The 19,082-nt window shown below is 40.5% G+C and overlaps 1 protein-coding gene across 1 annotated transcript in view; it reads right to left on the minus strand.

The window, feature by feature from the left end:
• Positions 1-19,082, minus strand: part of TDRD9 (tudor domain containing 9) — a 2,841,455-nt gene that overhangs the window by 1,340,923 nt on the left and 1,481,450 nt on the right. The window contains exon 28 of the mRNA XM_044074496.1: positions 1,818-2,075. Coding sequence (XP_043930431.1) covers positions 1,818-2,075 — 258 coding nt within the window. The remainder of the gene's footprint in view (positions 1-1,817; positions 2,076-19,082) is intronic.

The following is a 19,082-nucleotide window of genomic DNA, read 5'->3' on the forward strand; positions in this document are numbered from 1 at the left end:
AAAAACTGTTAACTCTGTTAACACCAAAACCTAACTTTGAAGTGTTGTAAGCATACACACTACTGGTGCAGTAGCACATGGCCTTAACTCTTCAAACACAGCAAATACTGCAATATTAGCAGCAGGGTAGCACAGTGGATAAAATTTCTGCCACACAGAAACACAGGATGTAGGTCTCAGTAGTGACATCTGTCCTTTGTCTCTATGAAGTCTGCCTGCTCCCTACTTATGTGTGTGCGCATACACAATGTATTAATCTCTTTATAGGCTCATAGATAATTACTAGGCTAGCTGCCCTTGCAGGCCATTTTAAGCCCAGCCAGTTTCAATTTTGGTGCCTGACTTAACTTATCCCATTTGGTGTTAGACTGGCTTTGCGCATCCCATGGTAGACAATTATATATATTATCCCTAGTAAGAACAGCTGAGATCGTACCATAGACAATATGAGGGGACCAGTGCATGGGATAAAGCATTTAGGAGATGCCTCTGTTCCATTAGTATTACATGGGGCAGTAATGGGGTAAACTTTGTTTCCCATCCATACATCTAAGTAAGTTGACAGAAAATATGGAGAGGGATGAGCTTTGCTTTAGGTGAACTTGGAAGTCTGTTCCAGAGCAGTGGTAATGCCTGTGAAATATACCTCTCTCTCCAAACCATTCTGGTGAGGTTCTAGAAGAGATTTAGATCCTTGTACCAACTAATTCTGATGCCATCTGACTTGCTGATGTGCACAAAATCCATCAGTATTGAGTCGGAGGATGCCTTGTATGCTAAAGACAAGTCACCTATTAGTCTGTAGAATACAGAGTACAGTGACAGGGCTTTGAGTCAGTCCAAGCAGGGCATATTGTATTCTTTTAGTAAAGTATCTCTGTGGGCATTTCAGTTGTTGTACGTGTCTGCACAGATACATGCCAAAGGTGGCATCACACTCAATGAGCGGCCTAATGAGGACTATGTAAACTGGGAGAATGACATCACTAGATCAAGATACAATCCCTTTTTTATAAACTGTGCAATATAGAAGGACTTTCAAATGACAATGAAAAAATGTGGGTCGGGTCACCGTTCACATAAATTCCCAAATTCTAAATCAGTGGGTCAAGTCTTAAGGATGTATTGTCAATGTGGAAGTTCCCCAAGGTAGATGACTTCCCAAACTGTATGATAATGCATTTTTTGAAACTGAGTTTCAGTCCATGATTTTGGCACCAGTTATTCAGTTATTTATTTATTTAGGACAAACCTTCCTGCAGGATGGTTAAGTCATTGGGGATTCAATGACTGCTCCTAGCTTGCAGTCATCCACAAAACCTAGCCAGAGCACTTTGATATTAGCTTTTACTGTACAGTAGATGTCAAACAGGAGAGGTTCCCAGTATAGACTCCTGGAGGACTCCACTGCTAATTGGTCTCTCATTCCTAATCTCTCCTTTAGAATGACTGACTTGACCGCTGAACAGTGCCACAAGTCTGGAACTACACCTGGATGGGAGTAACTGTACTGCCAATGTTGAGGGAGATGGACAACATAGAAATGATCCCTTTTAGCAAATCATTTGCTCCTCCAGCAGGGATTTTTTTTCTTGTATGTGGTACTGATTTGTCCCCCACAGTCAGATGCAATACGGCATGGTCCTTGACTGAAAAGGATACGTAAAGAACTAGTTCACTAACTAGATCAGTACATTTTAAAAAGGTACAATTAAACAATTTGATCACTATTTATATAGAAACAGAAAAATTCATCAACGCAAATTGAGTGTGCCAGTTTACGAGCATCAACAAATTACAAAATTACTTTCACATACTTTTGACTCATAAGATTCTTCAGCAGGCTCGGCATAGCCGTCCAAAATTAATACATCCCGAATGTTTACATCCCCTCTCGGTGTCTGCTTCCAAACATCTACACGTAGTACATCATGTATAATGGAATAAATCTTCACGTAAAGACTACATCCATTAACCAAAGACATGAACTTCTGCCGTGCTCCCAAACACCATTCATCTCCACAAACTTGGGACATCGCTGAGGGTCTCATTTTACAGATCTGGAATTCTAGTGCCTGAAAAATATAGGACATCAACAACATGAATTCTGCTATCATGCAAATATTGCAAACATTCAAATAATGCATGAATATGGAATATGTATCAACACTAATTAAAAAAGCCTGATAAGTCAAAGCAATGAAAAAAACAATTAATTCAATCTTAATTTGAGCTACTGAAATTCTAGACCTTCACAAGTTTCTTAGGTCCAAAATTAAACTGATCATGCAACTAGTTGCGTACTCAAGTTCAGGGTCGGGGGAAAGCCAACGCTAATCCTGGCAAACAAGGGTACAAGGCAAAAAAAAAAAATGCTTGTGAAAAACAGTAAATGGGTCCCCTACTCAGACATCCTGCAAATCAAAGATTCTCCTGGCAAAAGCAACATCTTTTATAAAAAAATGTACCTCCCAAGAAAGGAAACACATTTTAAAGGAAGGCACAGGATCGAAGGGAAATATCAGTTTTAGCAAGGCAAAATTCAGATTGCACTGGGGTGGATATAAATGGGTTGGCAAGGATAGCAAATCTGAAAAAAGTCAGCCACATACATTTAGAATGTTTTTTTTTTTTTAACACCTTTATTGAATTATCACTTGTGACACAGTCAAATTTACATTTATACAGAAGTAATCAAATTGTATTAAATTAACATTAACAAACAGTATACTTCACATGCACTATTATATATCATATAAAGTAAGCAACATTACATAAATTATTCAATTCCGGACCCTTTTTTTTAAAACAAGAAACATATTTATTAAGCTATCACTTACGACATAAGCAATCATACATTTATATTTATTTTATTTGTTTATTTAAGTTTGATGACTGGGGAAGTCCATTGGGCCAGAGCCCCTTTTCACTGGAGGCCCGGGGAGAAAAGCTCCACAAAAATGTTGGTTACATCACAGATTTTTTTTACAATATATAGATATGAATGAAAACAAATCACACCAACACAATCCTAGTTGCAAGTATTTTACATCACAACCCATACTGACAAACTTCCAGTTGCAAACATTATACATCACTTATAAGCTACCCAATCATTTTCAGTCAAACATTACACAGCTCATTCAAGTCCTGGCTTCTTTTAAACCTCATTCATTCCCTGTATGCATTGTTCCCACAATTCCCATTTTTTCTTGTGGAGTTTGCTCCTACCCTTTTCTAAATATCTCAATTCCAGTTTTATCTCTGTTACTATATTCACTACTTCTAATATTTATTTATTTGACAATTGTTAACCAGGTAGGTCCAATTGAGCTTAAGCCCATTTTCAGTGGACACCCGAGGAGAAAAGCTCCAAATACAGCAAGAAGATGTATACAATATATAAAATAAGAAAAGTGAAAATAAACAAGAGACAAAAACAGAGAGCAATAGCAAGATATAACAGTTCACAAATATGAGGAATCAAAGAAAAAAAACAATTATGTTACAAGCAATAAACTAACAAAGAAATAACTTTATACATGTTTATATTACATAAGAAATTGGGGTAAGCTGTTTAAGCCTTAACATTATGCAGGTATCTGCAGGTAAAAAAGTAGTAGAGCAATAAATTAGGAGCAGAAGGAAGAGGTGGGGTTTATATGGGGTCTTGACAACGACACATCCACGAGTTAGAGAATTTTTTAGCTGAAACTACTGGAGTATGTGATGCATCTTATGGTGAGTGTTGTTCTGATTATGAGATGCTAAATATTTGTTACCAACGTTTTTATTGCGTTTGTATATCAGTAGATGATATTGGTCTGTGCTGCAGAGTGGCTGCATATAGGTGTACTCTGACAGAAGACTGGATAGGGAGGGGCAGGCTATGGGTTTTTTCCCCCAACAAAAAGTACAGTTTTGTACCTACCATAAATGTAGATGTTCGAGGATCCACATTGCTGCAGTCCTAACTATTGGGTAGTCCGCTGTCCAGTCGGCCCGAATACCAAAGTATATGGCTGACGTCGGTCAGGGCGCATTAGACTGACATCAGAACGTCAGGGTACTAATGCGCATGACCGACGTCATATCCTCAGTCTTTTCTTGCCCCAGATGTCAGAAGACCCTGAAAAGATAAGGACAAAAACCAAAAACTCCCAACATATCTGCACCAAAATATATACAAAATATACAAAATTAGCAGAATATAACCTCACCTACACAACCACCCCTAAACACAGAGGGAAGGAGGGAGGGTAAATTGGACTGCAGCAATGTGGATCCTCGAACATCTACATTTATGGTAGGTACAAAACTGTACTATGTTCTTCATTCCACATTGCTGCAGTCCTAACTATTGGGTAGAATCCCAAAGCAGAGGTAAGGGAGGCTGGCAAATCATAAGGAAGCAGGAGCTGATAACATGCCTTGCAAAATAGCTGTGGCAAAACCAGCCCTAGACTTAGAGTAGAGAGGAAGGTGGTAATGCTTAGAGAAAGTATGCACTGAACTCCAAGTAGCTGCCTCCAAAATATCCTTAGTTGCCACCCCCTTAAAAAGCTGTTGAAGTGGCAGTAGCCCTAGTGGAATGAGGCCTAATCCCAGCTGGAATCTCCTTGCCATGATGGGAATAACAAAATGCAATGCAAAACCCAATCCACCTAGAAATAGTTTGTTTTGACACAGGCTTGCCCTGAGAACTCAAAGCAAAAGAAACAAACAACTGCTGAGACTGCCTAAAATCCTTAGTCCTGCTCAAATAATAACGCAATTGCCTGTGTACATCTAAAGTGTGCAAAATCTTTTCCCCTTTATTTTGGGGATCTGCATAAAACGTAGGCAAATGAATAGTTTGGTTTAAAGCCACACTAGAAACCACTTTAGGCATAAAGGAAGGATTAGTACGTAATGATACCCTATCCTTATGAAAAATCAAAAAAGACTCAACCGCCATAAGGGCCTGTAACTCAGAAACCCTTCTTGCAGAAGTAATGGCCAACAAAAAGCAGTCTTCCATGACAAGTATTTCAGTTCAGCAGTAGCTGCAGGCTCAAAAGGTTGTAGAGTAAGTTTCTCCAACACAAAATTGAGATCCCAAGCAGGAGTAGGAGCTCTACGTGGGGGTCTTATATTCTTTGCCCCTCTAAGAAATTGCTTGAACAAAGGATGTGAAAACAATGGTGGGTCACAATCATAGTGAGCTGAAATTGCTGCAGCATGAATCTTAATGGAAGAGAAAGACAAACCTTTGTCCAATAACTCAGTAAGATATTGAAGAGCCACACTCAAATTAGGCTCTGAAATCTCCAAATTCTTTGCTGCAGTCCAAAATAAAAATCTCTTCCATTTTTCTGCGTACACTTTCCTTGTACTAGGTCTTCTGGCTTCCATAATCACATTTAAAACTTGTTGAGGAAGTTGAGACCTGCTGTCTTTCAAAACAGAATATGCCAGGCTGTTAGATGAAGAGAGTGAAGCTTGACATTGAGCAGACGACCGTCCTTCTGAGACAACAGATGTGGAATCAAGGGTAAAGGCCATGGAGGCTTCTTTACCAGACTCCTCAGTAATGGGTACCAGTGCTGCCGAGGCCAATCTGGAGCTATTAAAATCATCCTTGGCTTGTCTTGTCTGACCTTTAGAAGCACCTTTGGAAGAAGAGGCAGAGGTGGAAACGCATACACATGAAGATTTTTCCAACTGAAAGAAAGAGCATCCACTTTCCAAGCTGTGTGATGAAACCTCTTTGTGCAAAACTTTGGCAGCTGGTGGTTTAGTGGAGAAGCGAACAGATCTATGTCTGGAGTTCCCCAGGACACTGTCAACTTTTGAAATACATGAAGATCCAGTTTCCACTCGTGGGGATCCATGATTTGTCTGCTTAACACATCTGCTAAGGAGTTCTGTGCTCCCGGCAGAAACCTTGCCTGAAGAGTTAGTTGCAAGCTTAGCGCAGTCTCCCATAAAATCATTGCTTGCCTGCACAATGGGTAAGAATGTGTTCCCCCTTGTTTGTTGATGTACCACATGACAGTTGTGTTGTCTGTTAGAATCAACACCTGCCCTGGAAGAAGTAACTCTTTGAAAGCCATTAATGCAAACTGGACTGCTAACATCTCCTTCATGTTGATATGTAGATGCTGTAGTCTGGCAGGCCACTTGTCTTGTATCCACTTTCCATTTAGATGAGCTCCCCAAGCAATGTCTGAGGCATCTGTCGTTAGAATTTGACTCGCCTCTGGTCGGGTCACAGAGAGTCCCTTGTTTAGGTGACATTCCTGAGCCCACCACAAAAATTCCTTTTGAATGCAAGGTATTATTTGAATGACAGTGTCCAAATCCTGGCAGTGCTGTGTCCATACATTTTTGAGATACCATTGTAGCTTCCTCATATGCAGTTTGGCATTGGGAAGCACCAGAATACAAGATGCCATGAACCCTAAGGCTTGAAGGACTGTCCTTGCAGTCAGCCCGGACTGAAGAGATAGTTGATGGAAGTAACTGGAAAGATTCTTTTGTTTGTCCGGGGTTAAAAAGGCCATCTGGGCTGCTATATTCAGTCTCACACCCAGAAAGCACATGTCTTGAGAGGGTACTAGACTGGACTTTATTTCGTTCACAGAATACCCTAGGCATCTTAGCACTGCTATGACATATTCCAAATGCTGTAGAAGGTCTTCCTTTTCTTGAGCCAGAATCAGGCAATCGTCCAAGTAAGGATAGATTTGAATTCCTTTTAGCCTGAAGTAAGCTATCACTGGAGCCAGAACCTTTGTGAATACTCTGGGCGCAGTAGATAAGCCAAAGGGCAATGCAGAGAACTGATAATGAGAATTTCCAGCTCGAAAACGCAGATACTTTCTGCAACTTAGTCTTATAGGCACATGAAGGTAAGCTTCCTTGAGATCTAAAGTTACCATCCAGTGATCCTTGCCCAGCAGAGGTAAAAGCTGTTGTAACGTCAACATTTTGAACTTTGGAATGTCCAGATAAGTGTTGAGGATAGATAAATCCAAAATTGGTCTCCACGTGTTCCCCTTCTTCGGTACTAGGAACAGGCGAGAATAAAATCCTAGGCCCCTTTCTGGCACAGGAACCGGCTGAATGGCCCCTATCTGGAGTAACTGAGAAATTTGTTTGTGAGCCTCTTGTCTTTGTAGAGGAGGAATGTCTGGCATGCCTTTGAAAGGAGGCAAGGTATGGAAATAAAACCTGTAACCGTGGTGAATGATATCCAGAACCCATTTGTCTTGGGTAATTAAATCCCAATTTTCTTTGAAAAGAGACAGTCTTCCTCCTAGAGGTGCCGCCAGGCGAGAAGGTACTGGCAGCTGAAAAGGCAGGTCATTGGGTCTGCTTACGAAAGGACTGACCCCTGCCCTCACCAGAAGTCTGAGCAGGTGAACTCCCTGCCCTAGGCCTAAAAGCACCTTGAGCTCTGCCCCTACCACGTCTAGACCTACCCCTAGACTGGGAATCATAAGCAGGATAAGTCCATCCCTTAGCAGGCCAATTTCTACTAAACTTAGGAGGCTGCACCTGCAAAAAATCCTTAACAGTTTGCATAGACTTAGCCTTGTCCTCCATCTTCTTTAAAACTGTTTCCACAGGCGAACCAAACAACACATCAGACTGTAAAGGAGCATCCAAAATCCTTGTCTTAACATGCTCAGCTAAGTTCTGATCTCTCAACCAGGCGTGCCTACGAAGAACAGAACCAGTGGCAGCCACCCTGGAGGAGGCCTGCACAGCATCAAAACCACATTGCAAGGAATGTTTACCCACTTGTTCAGACACATGAACTAAATCCTGCAACTCTTTACACTCAATACCTTCCGCCAGAGCATCCACCTTAGATTTCAACTGTGAAAGAAGATAATTCTGATATTTTAACATGTGAAACTGACAATTCAACGCCCTCATGGCTAAAGTGGAAGAAGTATACACTTTCTTTCCCCATCTATCCAAAGCCCTTGCCTCTTTATCAGGAGGGACAGGATTTTTAACAACTGAGGCCTTCACACCTTTAGGCCCCTGAGAGACAGTTTCGGGTCTGCCCTAGGACTCTTAAAAGATACTTATGAGCTTCAGGCACCCTATAATACCTATCCGGTTTAACTGGGGCAGGAGGCAAAGAATCAGGATTCAGGGAAGCCTCTGCAAAACATCTTCCACCACATTCAAAACAGGAGGTATAGCTAAAGGCCTATGCTGGGGTAAAAACAAGAATTCCCTAAGCCTTTTCCTGGAATCAGAGAAATCTTGACCTTCCCATTTAAAATGCTCCCTCATGGAATGCAGAGTCTCTGAAAATGAAAAATCCTCAGGAGGAGAAGCAGAAGGAGTAGAATCATCCACATCAGAATCAGAATAAGGAGGGTACTCCTGCAAGTCTTCAGCCGAAGACACCGAAGCCTCCGAGCATTGCTCAAAACTCTCAAACTCAGGTTCCACCCTAGGCCTCTTATCAGGAGGGGGCATAGAACCCCTAATCATAGTAATCAAATCCTCTGCCATTTTAAGCATATGTTTCTTAGGCAAAGATCCTGAAGCACTAGGAGAAACCCCCACAGAAGCTAAACTTGGCCTGCCCTCAAAGAAGCCTTGGAAACTGAAGGGGAGGCTCTAACCACCTTAGGAAGAGAGGGAAGAACAGCCACCTGAGAAGCCCCCTCAGCCTGGCCTACTTCCTGAGAGGATACATCCTGTAACAGTAAAGTCTCTCCCTGAGACTCCAAAGAAACACCTGGCAAAACCTCCGGCTCCACTGAGCCCTCTAAAGAACCGACGTCTGGGACTGTCGGTTCCTCCACTCTAGGCTTTGCTGTTTTGTCCTTGCGTTTTTTAGCCGAAGCCGGCGTCGGAACATCCGACGGCATTTTATAATTACAACGCTTCCCAAACACTAACCTGGCACAGTCTAACCTTCTCTTAATAGTGCGTTTGTTAAATCTAGCACAAGAGCGGCATCCAACAACGTCGTGCTCAGGCCCTAAACAAGGTATACACAAAGTATGGTAATCCCTATGAGGTATCTGTTTCCCACAAGAAATACAGTTATTCACTTTTTCTGACATCCGGTTAAATACTGAGGCAAGAAAAACCAAAATATTCCCCAACGGGGTACTTAGCCAACTTTGATTCGGTCTGAAACTCTGGCTTCAGAAACTTTCAGAACGCCAACCTGCACTCGCAAAATTGCTTCTGCATCGGACCATGCGGCAAAAAAGACTGAGGATATGACGTCGGTCATGCGCATTAGTACCCTGACGTTCTGATGTCAGTCTAATGCGCCCTGACCGACGTCAGCCATATACTTTGGTATTCGGGCCGACTGGACAGCGGACTACCCAATAGTTAGGACTGCAGCAATGTGGAATGAAGAACATCATCTTTATTAAATTATCACATATGTCATAGGCAATCTTACATTTATATAAATGAAAAACAAACACTGACACCACTTTAGTTGCAAACATTATGCATCACAGACACCACTGAAACAACTGTAGCTACAAACATTATACATCACTTGTAATCTATCCAGTCGTCAGTTAAGCATTATATAGCTCATTCAAATCCTGCCTCTGAAACCTCATTCCTGCTCTGCATATATTGTTCCCACAATTACCATTTTTCCTATGTAGTTTGCTCCTTCCCTGTTCCTAAAGATCCCAATTCCAGTTGTTTTATCTCTGTTACTATAGTCACTACTTCTATTAAAGTTGTTCTAGACTTTAATTTCCATTTTCTAGTAACTGCTTTTTTGGCAACTACCATAATTAGATTCAGCAAGGCTTTACCATAGCTAGGCAATTCCGATTCAATATCATAGCTCAAAAAAAAAATCATCTCCCCAGTCAATCCAATCCACTCACCGAGTAGTGCCAACAGAGTGGTCTGGCAGCAAATTATACTCCCAAAAAATATGCTCTCAGCCATCACTTTCTTACCCATCACACCTCCAACATTTGCTATCCACCTGAGGAAAAATTCATTGGAGTCTACTTTGGGTATACAAATACCTATGTAAATACTTCCAGGCAAAGATCCTATATCTTCCAGACTTTGTTGCATATTTAGAAAATACACATATATCCCCCCATTGTCTCTTTCTGAATTGCTTATCCAGTCTCGCTTCCCAATCCTTTCTAAACTCCTCTGATTGATTCTTATAATCATGCAATATTTTAGATGCTCTACTAATTATTGCTTTTTAATGGCAGCTTCTGTTCTAGAGTCTATTAAAAATTCTACCATTGCTGGTCTTATGTTTAGGATCCACCCTATTTCTTTCTCTTTGCATATATTCTGATATCAATTCTTGATAGGGAAGGCAATCTCTAACCTGCAGTCCAAATAAATTTGTGGCATCTTCTCATTCTATTACATTTCCCTTTCTAGTTACTTGCTCCCAATACCTTGGTTCCTTTGCCACCAGCCCCTCTTACCTATCACATACATTTAGAATGCTGCCCTGTCAGCAGCCAGCAGAACATGGAATGCCAGAGAGCAAAGATGTACAGATGTATCATTTTCCCATAAACTCACGCTTCCTTCAGAACATTATTCAGCATGTATTGTTCTTGGATCTACTTTCAAATCCCAAAGTCCATATTACCGAATGCGAAAATCCTGAGACAATAACGAAACACCAGAATCCTGAATGTCAGATTTTAAACATGGTAAGTAAACACTTGGCCAACATAAACCAAAACTCACGTCGGGGTAGGTAAAACTCACCAAGGTGGGTTGCTGTGCCCCCCACACTCTCCCAACTAAATATACCAACTCCGGGATCGTACTACAGTGGAGAACAGGGCATGTTGGCCTCAGCATGGGTTCCAGTTGGCCAAGTGTTTACTTACCATGTTAAAAATCCGATGTTCGGGATTGTGACTTTTGTTAATGTCATCTTGGGATTTTCAAGTTTGGTAATATGGGCTACCAGATTTAGAAGTAGAGCCATTGTTCTCACAATTACCATTTATTCTATGTAATTTCCTCCTACCCTTTTCTAAAGATTCCCAGTTCCAGTTCTTTTATCTCTGTTTCAATATTTAATGCTTTACATACATTTGGTTTAGACATTGAAAAACAATACTCCTACTTAACAGCAAACCTGCAAGCTATCCTAAAAACTATAGACCAATAACTTGCCTTCTGACGACATATAAACTATACACCAGAACTGATGCCGACAAACTTTATTGTCATTTAGAAGACTCAATCATGGGACTACAATAAAAGGCTAATAAATGAAAGTCATATGGAATAAAGGATAATTTGTTGTTAAATAAAGTCATAATGGAGAACTGTAAAAAGGGAAAGAATCTAAGTATGGCATGGATAGACTACAAAAAAAGCATTTGACAATATCCCACATTCTTGGATAAAAGAGTGCTTAAAAATGCCCAAGAAACACCCTACACAGATCTATTACATTACACTTGGCAGTTAAGCCATGGGACAAACTATTATGTCAGGGATAAAACTTCAAAGGGGAATATTCCAGGATGACACGGTCAACACTGCCATTTTGCCTTGCCCTTAACCCATCATGGCTACAATTTGGCTCCCAGAAAACAAAAAAAGTGTAAAGACTTATCTTCTTTATGTAGATGATTTAAAACTGTATAAGTTCATCAGATGAGGAACTGAAAGCACAATTGCATGTAGTCAAAACTTTATCATATGATATAAGAATGTAATTTGGTCTTTTTAATGTGTAAAAGCAACCTTTAAAGCAGGAAAGCTGCAACACCAAGAAAACATCAGTTTGGGCCAGGAATGTGATATAAAAACTTGAGCAAGAGGGTGTGTATAAATATTTGGGAATTGAAGGATTAACAATAAAATATGAATACATGCAAATAAAACTTAGTAAGGAATGATTTAGAAAACGTATATTAATACTGAAAACAGTGTTAACATCTAGGAACAAAGTCCAAGTTATAAACCAATTTGCTCTTCCTGCCCTAACTTACAGTTTTGGAGTGAGTGACTGGACCCAAAAGGTGTTGGACAGGAAAAAAGAATGTTTCATGCTAATCAAATGATTTATAAAAATCAGTGCATACCAAGATCATATATTTCCCGTTCTGAAGGAGGTATGGGCCTCCTCAAAATTTATTTACATGTATAGATCTGCAATTGTGGGGCTGCATACATATCTGCGAACTTCACAAGACCCACACGTTGTGAACGATTTGAAACAAAGAGAATAAGTCTAAGATGACTGCCCTGCTCAGTTTAGCAGAAGCATAATCAGCGTCAAGCAGGAATGGAAATCAAACCAGAAACATAAAAATCAGGCAGCAATTGAATGTGCCAAAAAACAAAAGGAATATAAGGTGAAGGATCAGATGAGAAGGCAGGGAATGTGAAAAATGCATAAATATAGTTGAAAGCACACAAAACTCTTGGAACAACCTCATGTTGATCAGGATCAAACACAGGAATGGTTAAGGAGAGGTAAATTTAAACCAAAAGGACGAAAGGTTAATATTGGCAGCCCAAGATAGTGTACTACATACACACTGGTTTACAGAGTCCATTGAATGTGTGGGAGAAACAGACAAATGTAGGTTTTGTAAAACAGAACTGGAAACAGATGCACATCTTGTTGCTGGTTGTGACATACTAATGGCAGGAGGACTGTATACTGAAAGGCATAATAATGAGGCAAGACTGTTGCACTGGGGATTGTGCAAACATTATAATACTGAAGTAGCTGAAAAACACTGGAAACATGAGCCACAAAGCATCATAGAAAATGATGAAGTTTATATCACATGGGATCATCCATCACCAACAGTTCAACAAAATAGATGCAAGAAAAACAGATATAGTAGTCCATGAAAAGAAGACAAAAGTACCATTGATCACTGAAATTGCTACATCAAGTGACTAGACTTGTGTACAGATAGGCACAAAGTCATAAAATATCAGGATTTGCAGGCAGAAATGAGGGCAATGTGGAAGAAAGATACCCAGACAGTTCCAGTAGTAGTAGTAGAAGAAACGGGTCTTATAAAAAAAAAAAAAAAAAAAGAATTTACAATCATACTTGGATATGTTACCGATATATGCAACTCCATACGAATTGCAGAAGTCATTACTGGGCACCTTGCAGGTGCCACAAACAGCACTTCTGGCTAATATCAAAGATTGAAACAATACTAATTGCATGAACTTTAATCATAGTTTGACTTCGGAATGGGGTCCACTCCTGTCATGGTATTAGAAACCCAAAAGGCTTGGAGAAATAAAAGAGAAAGTCTGAAATGGAAGTAATGTCAGTCTTTCAAATATAAAAACAATTATGCAGATGGAGAGTGCACATGAAGGAATATAAATGGGAAGACAGAGAGGAAGCAAAACTCTAAATAACACCTTCACTGTGTACAGCAGATTTAATGCCCTATCTACCACAGGATTGTGAAATGCTGACAGTTAAAACATAAGCCTTGATAAAAGTATTACTTCAGCCCAAAACTTTAAGATGGTTAGTCGTTCATAATGAAGACATTACAGGAAAAATTATTTAGTCCTTTATCAGGTATCAATAAAGCAAACCTTTTTCATTTAGTTTGATGGGCCCTATAAGTAAGATAATAGGATTAGGAGACCCCTCCACTCCTGAAAATGAAGCACAGAAGTACCTGCTGATTGGGATTAGTTAGAAGTCATAAACAAACCTCTTGCTCAGTAACAAGGTTGAGTCTTAAGACTCCCAAGGATCTGGCCCTCATGAGTAAAACTTTGTAATGCCCTGTCCTGGGAAGAGGTCTATTTCATGGACACTTCAGTTCTCAAAGACCTATTTTAATAATACCCAATCCTCACAGGACTATCTTGCTATACCGTTTCAACTCGTAGTCAAAGGGTCTACATCCTAAGAGCAAATGCTTGGACTCCAAGTACATCCCCTGATGTACTGGATAACAAGGAAACACCTGCTGATGGAAAGCTCTGAACCTAATCTCCTACCAAAGGGAATGAGGCTGAATTCTGTTCTGCCTGTTAACGTACAAAGGCACTAGAGGGTTGTGCACCTGTACAGGACTAGGAGGTACAGATTCCTGAAAGGATTTAACAGCTGAAATTGATCGTCCCCCATCTCCTAAAGACTGATGCACAGATTTTTGTCTCTGATAAGGCCAATTTTGTGTTGTCAACCAGAAACAATGTTCCCTGGTCAGCCAGAAGGGGAAGTGTGCTCCTTCACCAGCGTAAAGATATACAACACGTACAACCTCAATGGCATTTTAATGTCAAACCGGAGACACTAAAAGACTGAAAAACATTCAAACACTTCCGACTTCTTCAAAATTATATTGAGTAAGGAAGTTCTAGAGAGACTGAAAACTGAAATGGATCACCTTCACTTCCTCCATACCGATGGAGAATCTGTCCCTGGGAAAAAAAAACTTTGTGTGGAATCCCACTCTTGCCTGAATGCTTCTAAACACTAAAAATGTAACTGTTTTTTTTCAACAACAAAAAAAAAAATAAGATCCTGAAAAAAGCTGGGCACACCAAACCACCATTTTCATTCCCTCAATATGTGCTCCTCTCTGACAGGATAAAGACAATGCTTGGTAGAAGTCCTGGCTGGTTATTATATGGCAACATGGGACACTTGAGTGGGCTGCCCTTTAACCATATCAATGCAGAATTTCATAACTGACAGCAAGGATAATGATCCAAACTGTGAGAACTTAACTAATGGACATGGGAGAGCTGGGCTTGTGTAATCTTCCATTTTAAGTGATGGCCTGCACTGGTATGATAGTATCCCAAAAAGGGTCTTACTGCTGGAAAAGATACTCCAGCAAGGAGGATCCTCACTGTTGTCTCTGTACTGGAAAAAGAGGACTTCATTTACTGTTACCCCAACAGCTGTGACCATAAAATGACCCAAGCAAGATCTATGACCCGTGAAGGCCTTGGATTAGGTTACTAGAAGACAGCTGTTGTGATAACATTAACATTAGTAGTTCTTTCCCCTACTAGGACTTCATCACTATGACAAGCACAGTGGTGAACACTGTGTATAGAAAACAAACACTGCATACTAAAATTATGGTTACCTATAGTTAACGTTTAGACCATCTTGTGCACTCTAGACATCATCCATACTGTGCAGTAATACCATTCAAGTGTCAACCAGAAGTGCAGGCAAAATCCACAGGAGAGTCACCATCTGGAAACTTTCATACCAGATGTGCTAAACAAAGTAAACAGGGCTGCAGAAACCTCCTGTAGTAGTCAATATAAGGAAAAGGCATGAAAAACACTGCCTACCTCCTTAAGAAGAAATAAGTTTTGGATATTACTGAGGACTGAAGGTTGGGACTAATTTAAGGAGCTATGCTGAAATCATCTAGTCCCCAAGTGCAGCACTCTCTGCGGAAGGACTTAAAGGTTCTAGGATGCAACTGTCTGAGACCACATCTTGGACTCATTAATCCTTTATGGCTCTCAAGCCATGACAATCATCGAGACCCATGCCCTCCCACAGACAGTACTGCATGGTAGTACAGAATGAGGTACCAGGAGTACTTGACTCCTGGAAATTTATATAGATGATGGGTGTGTTGCTTAACACCAGAGATCCTTCCACATTTGGGGAGGGCAGTAAGTATGCCAGAGACTCTCCATTGCAGTAAATATCTACAGTCCCTTTTGCAGTTCAAGTACATTATGTGGGCTTAGTGCTGGCATCAGGCCATACTCCAAGGATGCATTTCCATACCTATGATTCAAGCTTCCAGAAATCTTCAAACATTGACTTTGTAATTAGGCCCTGATACGTATGGGTAGACCTGAGTAATGCTGCTCAATCTGGCCATCAGACTTTCATGGTGTTAGAAGACCCTAACAGGGCCTTCCTCGGTTTCAGGGACTTCTGCTTCATGGCCATGTGGCTCAAGATCACTCTGTGGGATCATGATGGTTGCTACTGAGCTTCAAACAAATGAAGGGTTGGGTGTTGCCTATATCCCAAGTACACAACTGTTCAGGGTGGAAGGTAGGATGTGTGCATTTTTATGGCCCTAGCAATCAAAACAAAGGAACTGTGTGAGCCTGTACCCGTAATTAGTTGGGGATGACATCAGTCTTGTGAAGACAGAAAGGCTATTTTAGAGTAGGACTTACTTCCATCAAAGCTATGCTATAACCTACACTCAAGACTATTTTGCGGTAGTGTTTTAGATTAGACCTAGACTGTACACGACAGTCCCACTGATGCTTATATCTGGAACCTTCAACTACTATCATACTCCTAGTAATGAGGCAGGTCTAGAGTTTTTTTCTCCAGTATCTGACTGTGGCATGGTTGAACTGCCAGCACTCGAATAGTGCTTTGTAATGTATTCCTCCCTGTGGCAAAACAGCCAATGTCACTGCAAATATTAGCTGAAAATTTGATCTCTACATGGACACTCAACTGACCTGCATCTAGCTTCTAAGCACAACTGTTGGGAACTACTCACCGATTTGCATTAAGATTTGAACTCTGAAAAGCAGGAAAGAACAGGTGGGATACAGGCTATGACTGCTTAAGTGGTTAGGGTGCGATAATATGGCCTGTGATTGCAAAAAAAGCCTCCTCTCCTAAAAATTGAGAGAGAGAGAAAAAAAAGAACTGAACTCTTAAGAACGAACTCACTAACCCATCAATGATAGTCTCCAAAGTTAAATCTGACAATTAAGGCCATGTTCCTTCTTCAACTCCAAAAATGCCAATAGTCTTAAATCATTTCCCTCTATCCTTACACTAAAACTTTTAAATAACTGTAATCCATGCTCACTGGGGACTGACAACTTCACCTTCAATTCTTAAAAATAGTTGTGCCAGCTATCTGAAGATCTATTGCAACACTTTTAAAAAGTAGTATCTGACAAAAGTATGTTCCCAACAGTTAGATGTTAGCAGTAACTACACAACTCTATAAAATAGGCCTATCAATACAGACTCATCTGACTGCTCGACTATGCTCCATTTTCTAGGTAATGGAAAATGACTTTGTAGTTAATACAGTGTTTAATGTTTCAAAATGCTGTTTCAAAATGCCATTCCAACAGAACGCCGGTCTTATGCATAGGCCAACTAGGCGCCGCCTAGGGCGCCGCTCTAGCAGGGGCAATTTTCCAATATTTATTTGGTGTTGACAGACCAGGATTGGGGCACCAGGTGGTGTGGTGGAGGCACCGTGGAGACCTTTTGCCTAGGGCACCAGTTGACCTAAGGCCGCTCCTGAGGCCATGGCACAGGAACTACATTCCTGGGTGTTACTCTATTTCTGAAGACAGCAAGAAAACTTTGGTGGTGCCTTCAAATTTATAAAAGCCCAGCTATAAGGGACCCACCATAAAATGCAACCTCATTTCACAGAAACTGATCAGTTGAACCAGGAGTGTAGCCAGACACTTACTTTTGTATTCATGATGCCCACCCCACCCCATTTCACATTAAAAAAATTCACATCCCTTCAAATGCTACCCTATACACACAAGACATGTATGCAGCACTTTCATGTGTGTACTCTAATCATCTGAACAATTTTAATAGCTGTAATCACATTTCTAGGCAAACTGCGTCTAGACGCATGTTGTAGCCATTCCTTTGGACCCTGACATTCTTATTATCACCATTTAATTCGGTGTTAGAGATATTCAGGAAAAAAAATTAAAGAAGTTGAGCAGAAAACGAATGCCATGCTAAACCTTGATTTGAATCTACCCCTACACCAAGATACAAAAGTTGAAAGACAGATCATGCTTGTCACATGAGGCCAAGCTGCTTCATTCTGTCCATCGCTTCCCTCTGTGTATTCCACAGGAGTTATTGCTTGGCACACTTTACTCAAGTATTTGCGATGCATGTCTAAGCTTTAACAGTCTCTGTGGTCATTAACTTATTACGCATCTATGAACCTATAACGCCTATTAGTCTAACATGCCTATTAATCAACATTATTATGCCCAGCTGTCACAGAGAGCCTAACCATACATACTTTACCAAACAAATCTTAATGTAATGCAGTACTGATTATCATAATAGTAAATCTACACTTTGCGCAGGCAATAGTTAAAAAAATGCAAAGAACTTTGTGCAACAGCTAAGAACAGCAGGTCAGCTAGACTTTAAAAGCCTTGGATTATCTTTAGAAACAACTCGGATTGGATTTATGGGTCAATTCTGCCACTGCAAATTACAATCCAAGTTAGGAATGGTATACTGAGCGGAAGCTTTGTGAAAGATAAAACTGGTACAACTACGACACTATTTACAAGATGACATCTACTTTAGGATTCAAAAATTCTTACCAACTTACACAACTTTCTGAATTCAAAGTGGAACAATCTTATGATAAAACAGTACATTTTGTTGCAGGCTCTCCTTCAGAATGCAACACTGCATCTATCACTAACCCAACCACATTTCCACCTGTGAAAAATTAAGTTATGCTTAACATTAGATCTGTGTTGTTTGTCTGGTTCAGCCTGTGGGTTTATAGGATCAATTTACTTCAACTTGCCTCCGCCTCCACTACCCACAATTCTCTGCTTCTCAACAGACACCTCAGATCAAGTTTGCTGCTTCTTAATATAGCTCTAAAAATATTTCTCACATAAAGGAACAGGACAAAGGACTCCAAGAAGAAAGGAGAATCAAACCTCCCCCCACTTGGGAGACTTGCTAAAAAAGGTGAGGAGGCAGGGGGGGGGGGGGGTTGGACCAGACAGAGACAGACAACACAGATCTATAGTTATGCTAAGTACATAACTTTTGTATACTATCTTTTCCTTCTGGCTTCATCTTGTGAGACAGAGTCTCCAGCCTTGTAAAAATCCCTGGGAGGAACTAAGAAAGGATATTCTGCAACACAGTGGAGCCCTGGATCTAGACTGAATGTCCAACTTGTAATGGAAAACAAAGGTGTGTGGGCCACCCAAGTAGCTGCTGCACAGACCTCATCCAAGGAAGGTCTGGTAAAGAAAGCTCGGAAGCAGCCATAGCTCTAGCAGAATGACCTTTTGGTTTGCCATTGGAAAAAAAAAATCTT

This window comes from Protopterus annectens, chromosome 6.part0, assembly GCF_019279795.1.
Source record: "Protopterus annectens isolate FY-2018-M chromosome 6.part0, PAN1.0, whole genome shotgun sequence".
Taxonomy (NCBI): Eukaryota; Metazoa; Chordata; order Ceratodontiformes; family Protopteridae; genus Protopterus; species Protopterus annectens.